Source organism: Oryctolagus cuniculus, chromosome 6 (assembly GCF_964237555.1).
Source record: "Oryctolagus cuniculus chromosome 6, mOryCun1.1, whole genome shotgun sequence".
NCBI lineage: Eukaryota > Metazoa > Chordata > Mammalia > Lagomorpha > Leporidae > Oryctolagus > Oryctolagus cuniculus.
The window spans coordinates 125,437,985-125,450,252 of record NC_091437.1 but is presented as its reverse complement, the minus strand read 5'-3'; the positions used below and the strand labels follow the sequence as shown (position 1 = coordinate 125,450,252).

Below are 12,268 nucleotides of genomic sequence, written 5' to 3'. Positions count from 1 at the left end.
ACATGGTGCATTTGACAGCTGTCACATTTTTTTTGATACATTTAACCACAGAGCCAGAAAACAAAGCAGATGAGGTAGCATAGGATGCCAAACCATTCATTTAACTAAGACAAGGAACTTGAGTGTTTAAGCTATGTATTCATATGAATGCTAGAAGTCAAGTTTTGTATGACAGATAGACTTAGATTCATAAAACTATCAAATCAAATATGTACATCTGTATAGAAATCCCACTTAATTGATGTGGAAAATGAACAGAACTTATTATTATATACAAATATATGAGACTAAGACAACAAATGGTATGGTTCTATTTATATAAAAATATATGTACATTTCTACATGTATAGATATAAATATGTATATTATATATATATGGAAAAAGAGATATCTAGAAAGATACCAAATCTTAATGATTGTTCTGAGTAGTAAGGTTTCAGGTGATTTTTTTAAAAATATTTATTTTTAAAATATTTATTTTATTTGAAAGAGTTATACAGAGGGAGAGACAGAGAGAGAGAGAGGAGAGATCTTCCATCTGCTGGTTGACTCCCTAGATGGCCACAACAGCTAGGGCTGGGCCAGGCCAAAGCCAGGAGCCAGGAGCTTCCTCTGGGTCACCCACATGGGTAGCATGGGTCCAAACACCTGGACCATCTTCTGCTGCTTTTCCATAGCAGGGAGCTGGATTGGAAGTGGAGCAGCCCATATGGAATGCCGGCATTGCCAGGCCTTGCTGTTGGGTCGGGAAGGGCTGGGTAGTTGTCAGCCGGGAAGTGGGGCACACTTATTGGTACATGTTGCTCCTCTCCTGCTAGGCCCCTGGGGTGAGGCTATGAATACATTCTGTGCTTTTGCCCTTTCTCTTAAAAGTGGGGTTGGGGGAGAGACAGAGACAAAGAGAAAGAAATCATCTGCTGGTTCACTCCCCAAAAGGCTGTACCGGCTAGGGCTGAGCCAGTTTCTCATCCAAGTCTCTCACATGGGTGGCTGGGGCACAAACATTTGGGTCATTATTCACTGCCTTCCCAGGAGGGTTAGCGGAAGCTGGATTTGAAGTGGAGTAGCCAGGACTCGAATCCTTGCTTTGATTTGGGAAGCAGCTTAACCCACTGCACCACGACATAGACCCAAAGAAAGGGCTTTTTAAAGACTAAGCCTCCCTGTCTCTTAGCTCTTGGGATTTGTAAATTGTTCATAAAACAGCAAAACTCTTAAAATTACCTAAACATTGACTTTTATATGAATATTACATTAGAAGGATACACTATTAGTACCTTGGGTTATTGTATAACTTCAGAAAAATAATGTATAGGCGAAGGTTTTGTGTTCATAATGTACTGTCAAGAAAAACCGTAAATTGGATCCTGCTCTGTGGCACAGTGGGTAAAGCCGCCGCCTGCAATGCCAACATCCCATATAGGTGCCGGTTTGAGTCCCAGCTGCTCCGCTTGTCATTCAGCTCCTTGCTAATGCACCTGGGAAAGCAGTGAAAGATGGCCAAAGTCCTTGGACCTCTGCAGGCACATGGGAGACCTGGAAGAAGCTCCTGGCTTCAGTTTGGCTCATTCCTGGTTTTTGCAGCAATTTGGGGAGTGAACCAGTGGATGGAAGACCTCTCTCCCTGTATCTCCCTCTCTCTTTGTAACTCTTTCAAATAAATAAATAAATCTTTTTAAAAAGTTGTTCCATAATCTTATCTTCATTTTAAAGAAGCTACTTGTGTAATTCTATAAGAGATTGAAGGATGTACAGAAACATTAACTGTAGTTATCTCTGGTGGTAGTATTACATATGGTTTTTATTTTTTAACTACAAAAGACATATCATTCCTATACTAAGAAAAATAATAAAATCATATTTTAGAAACAAGTGCTTTGTATATTTTAAATGTTTGTGATAAGGGAATGGAGTGAAAAGGAGGAAAAGAATTTGATGTGAGTTAGAATCTGAACGACCTAGATTCTTCCCTTTGAATTTTTAAGTAACCTTGACCTAATAGTTTCTCTTTTTAAAAGTGTATATGGAGGCAGATGTTTAGTGCAGTGAGTAAGATGCCTAGGGATGGCCGCATTCCCTATTGGAGTGCTCAGGTTTGAGTCTCAGCTCCTCTCTTACGTCCAGTTTCCTGAGTTTCTTGATAATGTGTACTGTGATTCAAGTGTTCGGGTCGAATCCTAAGCTCCTGGCCTGGCCCCAGCTCTTACAGGCATTTGGGTAGTGAACCAATGGATGGAGGATCTCGCTGTCTCTGTCTCTGTCTATGTGTGTGTGTTTGTCTCTGCCTTTCAGATGCATAAAAATTACTATGACCTTGTCTAAACAAGATAAGAGTCGGAGAACTCAAGGGGCTTCCATAGCCTTGGAAACTCATGACTGGAGCATAGGGAGATTACTGATGCCATAGACAGGAGTGTCAATTGGTAAAGTCAACAACAGGAGTCACTGTGCACTTACTCCTCATGTAGGATCTCTGTCCTTAATGTGCTGTGCATTGAGATTTAATGCTATAACGAGTACTCAAATAATATATTTCACTTTGTGTTTCTATGGGGGTGCAAACTGTTGAAATCTTTACTTAATGCATACTAAACTGATCCTCTGTAAAAAAAAAAAAAAAAAAAAAAAAAAAAAGAAAAGAAACTATCAACTCCCAACTTGACTCTCACTGGGATTAAACATGACAATAGGTCTGATCTGATTTCATCATCATTAAAAAAAAATCATCTATTATTTTTCACTTTATGTTTCTGTGTGGGAGCAAACTGTTGAAATCCTTACTTAATGTATACTAAGCTGATCTTCTGTATATTAAGATAATCGAAAATGAATCTTGATGTGAATGGAAGGGGAGAGGGAGTGGGAAAGGGGAGGGTTGTGGGTGGGAGGGACGGTATGGGGGGGAAGCCATAGTAATCCATTATTCGTACTTTGGAAACGTATATTCATTAAATAAAAGTTAAAAAAAATTAATAAATGAAAATGTAAAATTATGAATGACTTTTTTGTTTCCGAGTTTTTTAATGAAAAGTATTATTTCATTAGGATACTGCTGATGAAACTGGAGCTAGTATTTTATCACTCTCGGATGTCTCTAAAAAAACAGAGTATTGGAATAACGTTCCTGAAGAATACAGGCATTTTAACTTTAATAGTCTGCTTAACAACAAACTGGAGTTTGAACATTTCCGTCAGTTTCTTGAAGCTCATTCTTCAAGGTGAGGAACATTACCATTTTTAATTGTATTTCTCAGTTTTCTAAGACACTAGTTTTGATTCAACATATTATAATAGTAATTTAATGCTAGATTTTACTCACATTGGTAAAAACTGATGGATATAATTATATGAAATCTGTATGCATTATTTTTTGTTGGAATGCATTTTATTGTAGCAACCTCCAAAATATTATTTTAAGTTGTTACACAATATTTGTTCATACTTTTAGCATTGGCTAACTCAAAATACCAGTACACTTTATTTTTTTCCTTTTTTTTTTTTGCAATTTCTTTCTTTTGTATTTCTCTAGACAGTTGCTATAATTACTGTTTCTGAAAAGTGTCTCTTTTATATTTTGCTAAGCCAGTGAAATTAGTATCATATTTTATACTTTATTAACTAATACATAAATGAGGCCGGTGCCGCGGCTCACTAGGCTAATCCTCCGCCTTGCGGCGTCGGCATACCGGGTTCTAGTCCCGGTCGGGGTGCCAGATTCTGTCCCGGTTGCCCCTCTTCCAGGCCAGCTCTCTGCTGTGGCCAGGGAGTGCAGTGGAGGATGGCCCAAGTGCTTGGGCCCTGCACCCCATGGGAGACCAGGAGAAGCACCTGGCTCCTGCCATTGGATCAGCACGGTGCACCGGCCGCAGCGTGCTGGCCGCAGCGGCCATTGGAGGGTGAACCAACGGCAAAGGAAGACCTTTCTCTCTGTCTCTCTCTCTCACTGTCCACTCTGCCTGTCAAAAAAAAAAAAAAAAAAAAAAAACCCACAAATACATAAATGAAATATTTTATTTTTACACAGAATCTTGGTACTTCTTAATATATTTATCTAATATAAGCGAAATTATTAGTCCTGTTTTTTTCCCATGTTAACAGAAACTGGTTAGACTTCTTTATAGCATATATTTAGTTTTCCTTCACTGAGATGAGGATTATTCTAAATTTGGCCTATTGTCAAACAGACATGCCATTTGTGGAAATCTTCCCATATTTGAAGTTGATGATATGAGTCTATTACTAATAGAAGAACTCTGAAACGCCCTCTCGCAGGTAGTATTGATAGATTTTTCCTCATCCTGGGCTCTTGTCTTCCTACACTCACGCATCTAGCCGGCATTAGGAGTGTACTGAAGTCAGTCTAACTGGCCCAGATGGGGATCAGAGACAGAATTGAATCCTTTGGTTCCACGATCTGATCGCTTGTGCTAACTTTTCAAGACAGCCTAGTTCTGTGAAAACAGCAACTTGTTTATTAGAATTTAGAGAAATAAACAAGAGAGGCAGTACTTTGTTTTTGTTTTCATCCTAGCATGGACCTCATGTGCTGGACAGACATTGAACAGTTCCGAAGAATAACTTACAGTGATCAGACTCAAAGGGAGGCAAAATCTATATATATTAAAAACAAATACCTTAACAAAAAATATTTCTTTGGACCCAACAGTCCAGCTTCTGTATACCAGCAGAGCCAGGTATCAACATATAAACCTATTTTTCATTTTGAAGTGTTAAAATTTTGAAATATTTCTTTTTGCCACTAACCTGAAAATCTCCTTTGTTCTTTTTAAATTTTGTTTGTTTTGCTTTTGTGACTTAAATATTAGGTAACTCTGATATATTTTTAGATATTCATAAGTATTTGTAAATTAAACATCTTTGAATTTCACTCACATATTATATACATGTGTTGGTCATTAAAAAGTAATTTATAGAATAAAAATAACTTTTATTTATCCATGTCCTTATTATGGACAATGCTCAGAAATTTCTGGGTCTAATCACAACTTTGTGTCTGCTGTACTTGCATTAGTTGTTCACTAATTCAACAAATGAGTACAAGAGATAAGCCAGACACTGTTCTAGATACTCAAGATGAAATGGGGACAAGATGGACAATGTCGCCGCACCTTTCCAACAAGAAGGAAAGCAGCTGTTCTCAGCCATTAAGCCTAATGTCTCGCTCTTTTCTGTTTCTGTCTTAATTGATATTACTCCAAACATAACTGATCTTTGAAAATACTGTCAATAATTGTCCCCCAAACCTATTTTTATTGACCAGGAACATACGTTTTACCCTTTTGTTGTACTAAATCACAACTCATTCTGGTCCCTCACCTGCACCACTCAGCCACGACTATGTGGCTGTCACACAGTCACACTAATAACAATAGTGTCATTAGATTTACAGAGAAAAAAAATAGATGGGGATTTAGCAGTGGGGTTGAGTGTTCATATAATACTTTTATCTCATAAAGTATCTTCATCTGTATGCTTTTGAAGGATAAAGAGTTAAGTATTATAATTATTAAGTTTGAAGTTTGTTAGTACAATATTACTACCTGAAGATCAAATATACAGCATATGATTTTCTAATAGTTTAAAAGAATGGATATCTTTATGGCATATATTTATAAAATTTAAATTTCAGGTTAATGCTAAATTTAGTAAATTATAGAAAAATTCAGAGTTGTTCACAATTAACAACAAACTGAATTAAACAGCTGGGTCTTGGGTATAGAAGGAACATTCCTCAACACAATCAAGGTAATTTATGACAAACCCATGGCCAGCATCATATTAAACGGGGAAAAGTTGGAAACATTCCCACTAAGATCAGGAACTAGACAAGGATGCCCACTCTCACCATTACTATTCAGTATAGTCCTGGAAGTTTTAGCCAGAGCCATTTGGCAAAAAAATGAAATCAGAGGGGTGGATACAAATTGGGAAAGAGGAAGTTAAACTATCTCTATTAGCAGATGAGATGATTCTATATGTATGGGATCCAAAAGACTCCACTAAGAAGCTATTGGAACCATAAAAGAGTCTGATAAAGTGGCAGGATATAAAATTAACACACAAAAATCAACGGCCTTTGTATACAAAGACAATGCCAAAGTTGATAAAGAACTTCTAAGATCAATCCCATTCACAATAGCTACAAAAAAAAAATGCCTTGGAATAAGTTTAACCAAGGATGTCAAAAATCTCTATGATGAAAATTACAAAACATTAAAGAAAGAAATAGAAGAAGACAAAAAAAATGGAAAAACCTTTCATGTTCATGGATTGGAAGAATTACTATCATCAAAATGTCCACACTACCAAAAGCAATTTACAGATTCAATGTAATTCCAATCAGAATACCAAAAAAATGAGGCTGAAATTCATATGGAAACACAAGAGACCCCAAATAGCTAAAGCAATCTTTATATAACAAAAACAAAGCTGGAGGCATCACAATACCAGATTTCAAGATATATTACAGGGCAGTTATAATCAAAACAGCCTGGTACTGGCATAAAAACAGATGGATAGACCAATGGAACAGAACAGAAACTCCAGAAATCAATCCATGCATCAACATCCAACTTATCTTTGACAGAGGAGCTAAAATTGACATACTACAGTGCAGTTATAATCAAAACAGTTTGGTACTGGCACAAAAACAGATGGATAGACCGATGGAACAGAATAGAAACTCCAGAAATCAACCATGCATCTACAACCTAAATCAATCCCTGGAGCAAGGACAGTCTCTTCAACAAATGATGCTGGGGAAACTGGATCGCTGCATGCAGAAGTATGAAGCAGGACCCCTACATTACACCTTACACAAAAATCCATTCAATATGGATCAAAGACCTAAATCTATGATCTGATGCCATCAAATTATTAGAGAACATTGGGGAAAGTCTGCAAGACATTGGCATAGGCAAATGTTTTGAAAGAGTTCTTAGAAAAGACCTCAGAAGCACAGTCAATCAAAGCCAAAATTGACACATGGGATTACATCAAATTGAGAAGCTCTACACTGCAAAAGAAACATTCAGCAAAGTCAAGAGGCAACTGATAGCATGGGAGAAAATAGTTGCAAACTATGTACCTGATAAAGGATTAATATCCAGAATCTATAAAGAGCTCAAGAAACTCAACAACAACAAAACAAGCAATCCAGTCAAGAAATGAGCAAAGGACTTAAACAGGCATTTTTTTCAAGACAGGAAATTCAGATGGCCAACAGACACAAGAAAAAATGCTCAGGATCACTAGCCATCAGGGAAATGCAAACTGAAACCACAATGGGGTTTCACCCTACCTCAGAATGGCTTTCATACAGAAATCAACAAGCAACAAATGCTAGTGAGGTACCCTAATCCACTGTTGGTAGGAATGTAAACTGACACAGCCACTGTGGAAGACTATATGGAGATACCTCAGAAATCTGAATATAGACATAACCATATTCAGACCTACCCTCTGAATATAGACCCAGCCATCCCACTTCTGGGAATTTGCCCAAAGGAAATGAAATTGGTGTATGAAAGAGTTATCTGTATCCCCGACACACATTGGAAGAAAAAATGCTCAATTCACAATAGCTGAGATACAGAATCAATCAAGATGTCTGTTTACTGAAGATTGGATAAAGAAGTTATGGTGTATGTGCACCGTGGAATACCACACAGTTGTTAAAAATAAAGAAGAATGATATCCTGTTATTTGCAGCAAAATGGAGGCAACTGGAAACCACTATACTTAGTGAAATAAGCCAGTCACCAAAAGACAAATAACATATGTTCTCCCTGATCTGTGGCAACTAATAGAGTACCAAGAAGGTAATCTGTCAAAGTGATATTGATATTGACACTTTGAGATGCGATGATTTTGAAAAGCTCTTGTCTTGACTATTGAGGAACAGATTTTTTTTTTATTTTTCCATACTATTTGATGAACTCATTACTTATTGTAGGGTTAATTGTATGGGTATAAAGTTAATTGAAAATAGATCTTTATATAAAATAAAGACAGGGCTATGAGAAAGAAGAGGAAGAAGTGTGAGAGTGTGGGCAGGAGGAAGTGTAGGGTGAGAAGAATTACTGTGTTTCTAAATTGGTATATATGAAATGCATTGAAATTTATATACCTTAAATAAGAGGTTTCTTAAAAAAAAAAAAAAGCTAGGTCCTTTGGGAGCGAATGTGGGGAAATAAGGGAAAGTCTTTAGGAATAAGAGAGAAGAAATTCTAGAATTAAGCAACTTTGACAAAACTGCCTTGCTTTTAGGTCCCTAAGATATAAACCTGGGACATGTTAACAAAAGTGGTTGTGTAACTCAATAAGCACAAGTATGAAATAAACACATGGAAGGCATTTGGTTTCTGTCTGGCTTCTATTGCATTGTGTGAGGTTTCATAGTATCTGATGCTACTGTGTGAATCTTCCATAGTAGATACAACGTGCTGAGAACTTGAAAGTCACCCATTGCTGTCAGAACTGAGTGTTGTGGTTACTACAAAGGACTTTGTCCAACCACCCTGCTTAATCATTGTCTTTACTTTTTTATGTACTTAGTTTTCACTTAAGGATACCCACACCATATTTATTTATTTATTTTAAAGATGTATTTATTTGTTTGAAAGGTAGAGATACAGAGACAAAGAGTCAGAACCAGAGAGAGAAGTCTTCTGTCCTCTGGTTCACTCCCCAAGGCTGAGCCAGGCCAAAGCTAGGAGCCAGGAGCTTCATCCTGGTCTCCCACGTGGATGCAGGGGCCCAAGCATTTGGTCCATCCTCCACTGCTTTCCCAGGCACATTAGCAGAGAGCTGGGGCAATGGAACAGCCAGGACTTGAACCAGTGCCCAAATGGCATGCTGGTGTCACAGGCTGAAGCTTTACCCTCTACACCACAGCACCGGCCCCCACATTTATTTCTATACTGATTGTGCTAGTCTTATTTCTGTTTGCTGTCTGAGTAGCAGGGTAATTTTTTTAAACAAAAGCAATATTTGCTATTACTTGGTTAATATGATCAAAATAGAGTTATGGGCTGGCGCCACGGCTCACTAGGCTAATCCTCTGCCTAGCGGCACTGGCACCCCGGGTTCTAGTCCCAGTCGGGGCGCCGGATTCTGTCCCGGTTGCCCCTCTTCCAGGCCAGCGCTCTGCTGTGGCCAGGGAGTGCAGTGGAGGATGGCCCAAGTGCTTGGGCCCTGCACCCCATGGGAGACCAGGAGAAGCACCTGGCTCCTGCCATCGGATCAGCGCGGTGCGCCGGCCGCGGCAGCCATTGGAGGGTGAACCAACGGCAAAGGAAGACCTTTCTCTCTGTCTCTCTCTCTCACTGTCCACTCTGCCTGTCCAAAAAAAAAAAAAAAAAAAAAAAAATAGAGTTACGAAGAGGAGTTCTCTTGTATTTTTACACAAAGCTATTTTTAGTAATATTTTATAAATATTATCGGTCAAAAGAGGACTAAGAAGAAGGTGGTTGTTCAGTGAGTAATCCAGAAATTTTGAATGATATGCAACACAATAGGTAGAAAATAGAATAATTTCTAGCATAATAATTTTGCAGAAGGAAGATTTGGCCCATAAAGAAATGGTGTTTTTTAAGTGGTGCTACCTGTGCAAATTAGTGACTATTTTCTGTAAAATATGACTTTTCTGTACTTCCTACTGCTTCTGTTCTCTTATAAGTTTTTGGAACAGCCCTCTATTGCTACCACTACTGTCATCTGCCATCTCCAACCCAGTGTTGTTGGTAACATAATACCTGAATCAAGGTTGTCTCTTAATTAATTAGTAGTAAATGCCTCATCTACAAAATCAAGTACTTCCTCAAACAGGTCAATTTGACTAAAATCACAGACTCTTAGGCTGTTTGCAAACTTAGAAAGAAAACTTAGAAATCGAAGACTAGTGCCTTCATGTTTCAGTTGAAGAAACTGAATCAATGGAAGAAAAAAATGCTGTTGCTTATGGTCATGCAGGATAAACATCCCTCTTTTGTGTTCTTTTTGATATATCCTATGCCAGCAAAATCATACATATACAGCAACCACCATATAAGCTGCAGTTCTCTGTTCGATGTTAGGGGAGTTGTCTGTCATTAACACATATGATATAAATAACACATATGATATAAATGTCATTAACACATATGATGAAAATTGTGGCACCTGTCGTGTACAGCAAATTATTTGGAGTAAGTGAATTAATGACAGTTAGTGCTTCTTCAACAAAGCACAAGTTTGTAGTTTCTGTTTCATTTTTATTTATTTATTAGATAATGCATTTAACTGGAGGTTGGGGGAAGATTCTCCATGACCAGCTTGATGCATCTGTTCTTGTTGAAATTCAGAAGCATGTCCTAAATAGGCTAGAAAATGTGTGGTTGCCATTGTTTCTTGCAAGTGAACAGTTTGCAGCACGTCAAAAGATAAAGGTATGTAAGATACTATAATTTTTTGGAGAGCAATTTACAGTATCTATCAAAACGTCTGTTTTGAAGTGCATACCTGTTGACCCAGCCTTTGTACTTTGCTGTATGGTTACTAAAAGCGTGGAGTCAGGGGCCGGCATGGTAGAGTAGTGGGTTAAGTCACTGCCTCTGATCCCAGCATGCCATATTGGAAGGCCAGTTCAAGTCCCAACTGCTCTGTTTCCAGTCCAGCTTCCTGTTAATGTGTCTGGGAAGGCAGCAGAAGATAGCCCAAGTACTTGGGCCCTTGCCACCCATGTGGGAGACCAGGATGGAGTTGTGGGCTCCTGGCTTTGGCCTGGGTGAACCCCAGCTGTTACAGCCATTTGGGGAGTGAACCAATAGATGTAAGAGATCTTTCAAACATTCTCCCTCCCTCCCTCCCTCCTTCCCTCCTTCCTTCCTTCCCTCCTTCCTTCCTTCCTTCCCTTCCCTTCCCTTCCCTTCCTTACCCCCTCCCCCCCACGCACGAGCTCTTGCTTTTGCTCTTTGTCAGTCTTCCTTTCAATAAGTAAATGAATAAATCTTTACAAAGGAAACCATGGGGACTGGCAACATGGTGCAGTGCTTTAAGCTGTTGCCTACAACACCAGCATCCTACGTCCGAGCACTGATTCGAGTCCCAGATGCTCCACTCCTGATCCAGTTCCCACTAATGCTTCTGGGAAAACAGTAGAAGATGGCCTAAGTACTTGAGTCCCTGCCTCCCATGTGGGAAACCTGGAAGCTGCTGTCTCCTGGCTTCTACCTGGGCCAGCCCTGGATGCTGTGGCCATTTGGGGAGTGAACCAGCAGATGGAAGATCCATTTCTCTCTCTCTCTCACTCTGCCTTTCCAAGAAATAAAGTTGACCTTTAAAAATTTTTTAAAGAAGAAAATCATTTAGGAAGGGAGAAAGGGAATATCATTATGTTCTTAGAACTGAATCTATAAATCACATTGAATCTGTTTAAAAAAAACTAAGTAAAAATGAAAATGAAATTTTTAAAAAAGCATGGAATTAAACTTTCCAAATTCTTTATAATTTATTTATTTATATGAAAGGCAGAGTTGACAGAGATTGAGAGAAAGAGAGAGAGAGAGAGAGAGAGAGAGAGAGAGAGAGAGAGAGATCTTCCATCTGTTTGTTCACTCCCCAGATGGCTGCAATGGTCAGAGCTGGGCTGGTCTGCAGCCAGGAGCCAGGAGCTTCCTCTGGGTCTCCCACGTGGGTGTAAGGGCCCAAGTTCTTAGGCCATCTGCAGATGCTTTCCAGGTGCATCAGCAGGGCACAGAATCAGAAGTGGAGCAGCTGAGACTCAAACTAGCGCCAGTAAGGGATGCTGGCATCACAGGTGGAGGCTTTACCTACTACACTGCAACACCAGCCCCAAACTTTCCAAATTCTAATCTCACCACTGCCACATATTAATTGTACCACTTTCCAGTTTCATAAATAGTTTCATCATTTGAAAAATGAGACTAATAATAGTCATTGCTATTTGTTGTGAAAATGGCATGAAATTAATGTTTGTTTAGTTTCTTAGCATGGGGCTTGCACACAGCAAAAGCTCAAATGTTATCTATTAAAGTGGTTATCTTTTAAAAAAGATTTATTTATTTATTTGAGAGAGAATTACAGACAGAGAGAGGGAGAGACAGAAAGAGGTCTTCCATCTGCTGGTTTGCTCCTGAAATGGCCAGAATGGCTGGAGCTGAGCTGATCCAAAGCCAGGAGCCAGCAGCTTCTTCCTGGTCTCCCATGTGGGTGCAGGGGCCCAAGCACGTTCTCAAGCCATAAGCAG

General features: G+C 39.0%; 1 protein-coding gene across 4 annotated transcripts in view; it reads left to right on the top strand.

Moving 5' to 3' along the window:
• Window positions 1-12,268, top strand: part of RGS22 (regulator of G protein signaling 22) — a 145,281-nt gene that overhangs the window by 102,102 nt on the left and 30,911 nt on the right. For all 4 annotated transcript variants that reach the window (XM_051844670.2, XM_051844669.2, XM_051844668.2 and 1 more), the window contains 3 exons: window positions 3,046-3,218; window positions 4,532-4,694; window positions 10,290-10,448. In XM_051844670.2, the coding sequence (XP_051700630.2) occupies window positions 3,046-3,218; window positions 4,532-4,694; window positions 10,290-10,448 (495 nt within the window). The remainder of the gene's footprint in view (window positions 1-3,045; window positions 3,219-4,531; window positions 4,695-10,289; window positions 10,449-12,268) is intronic.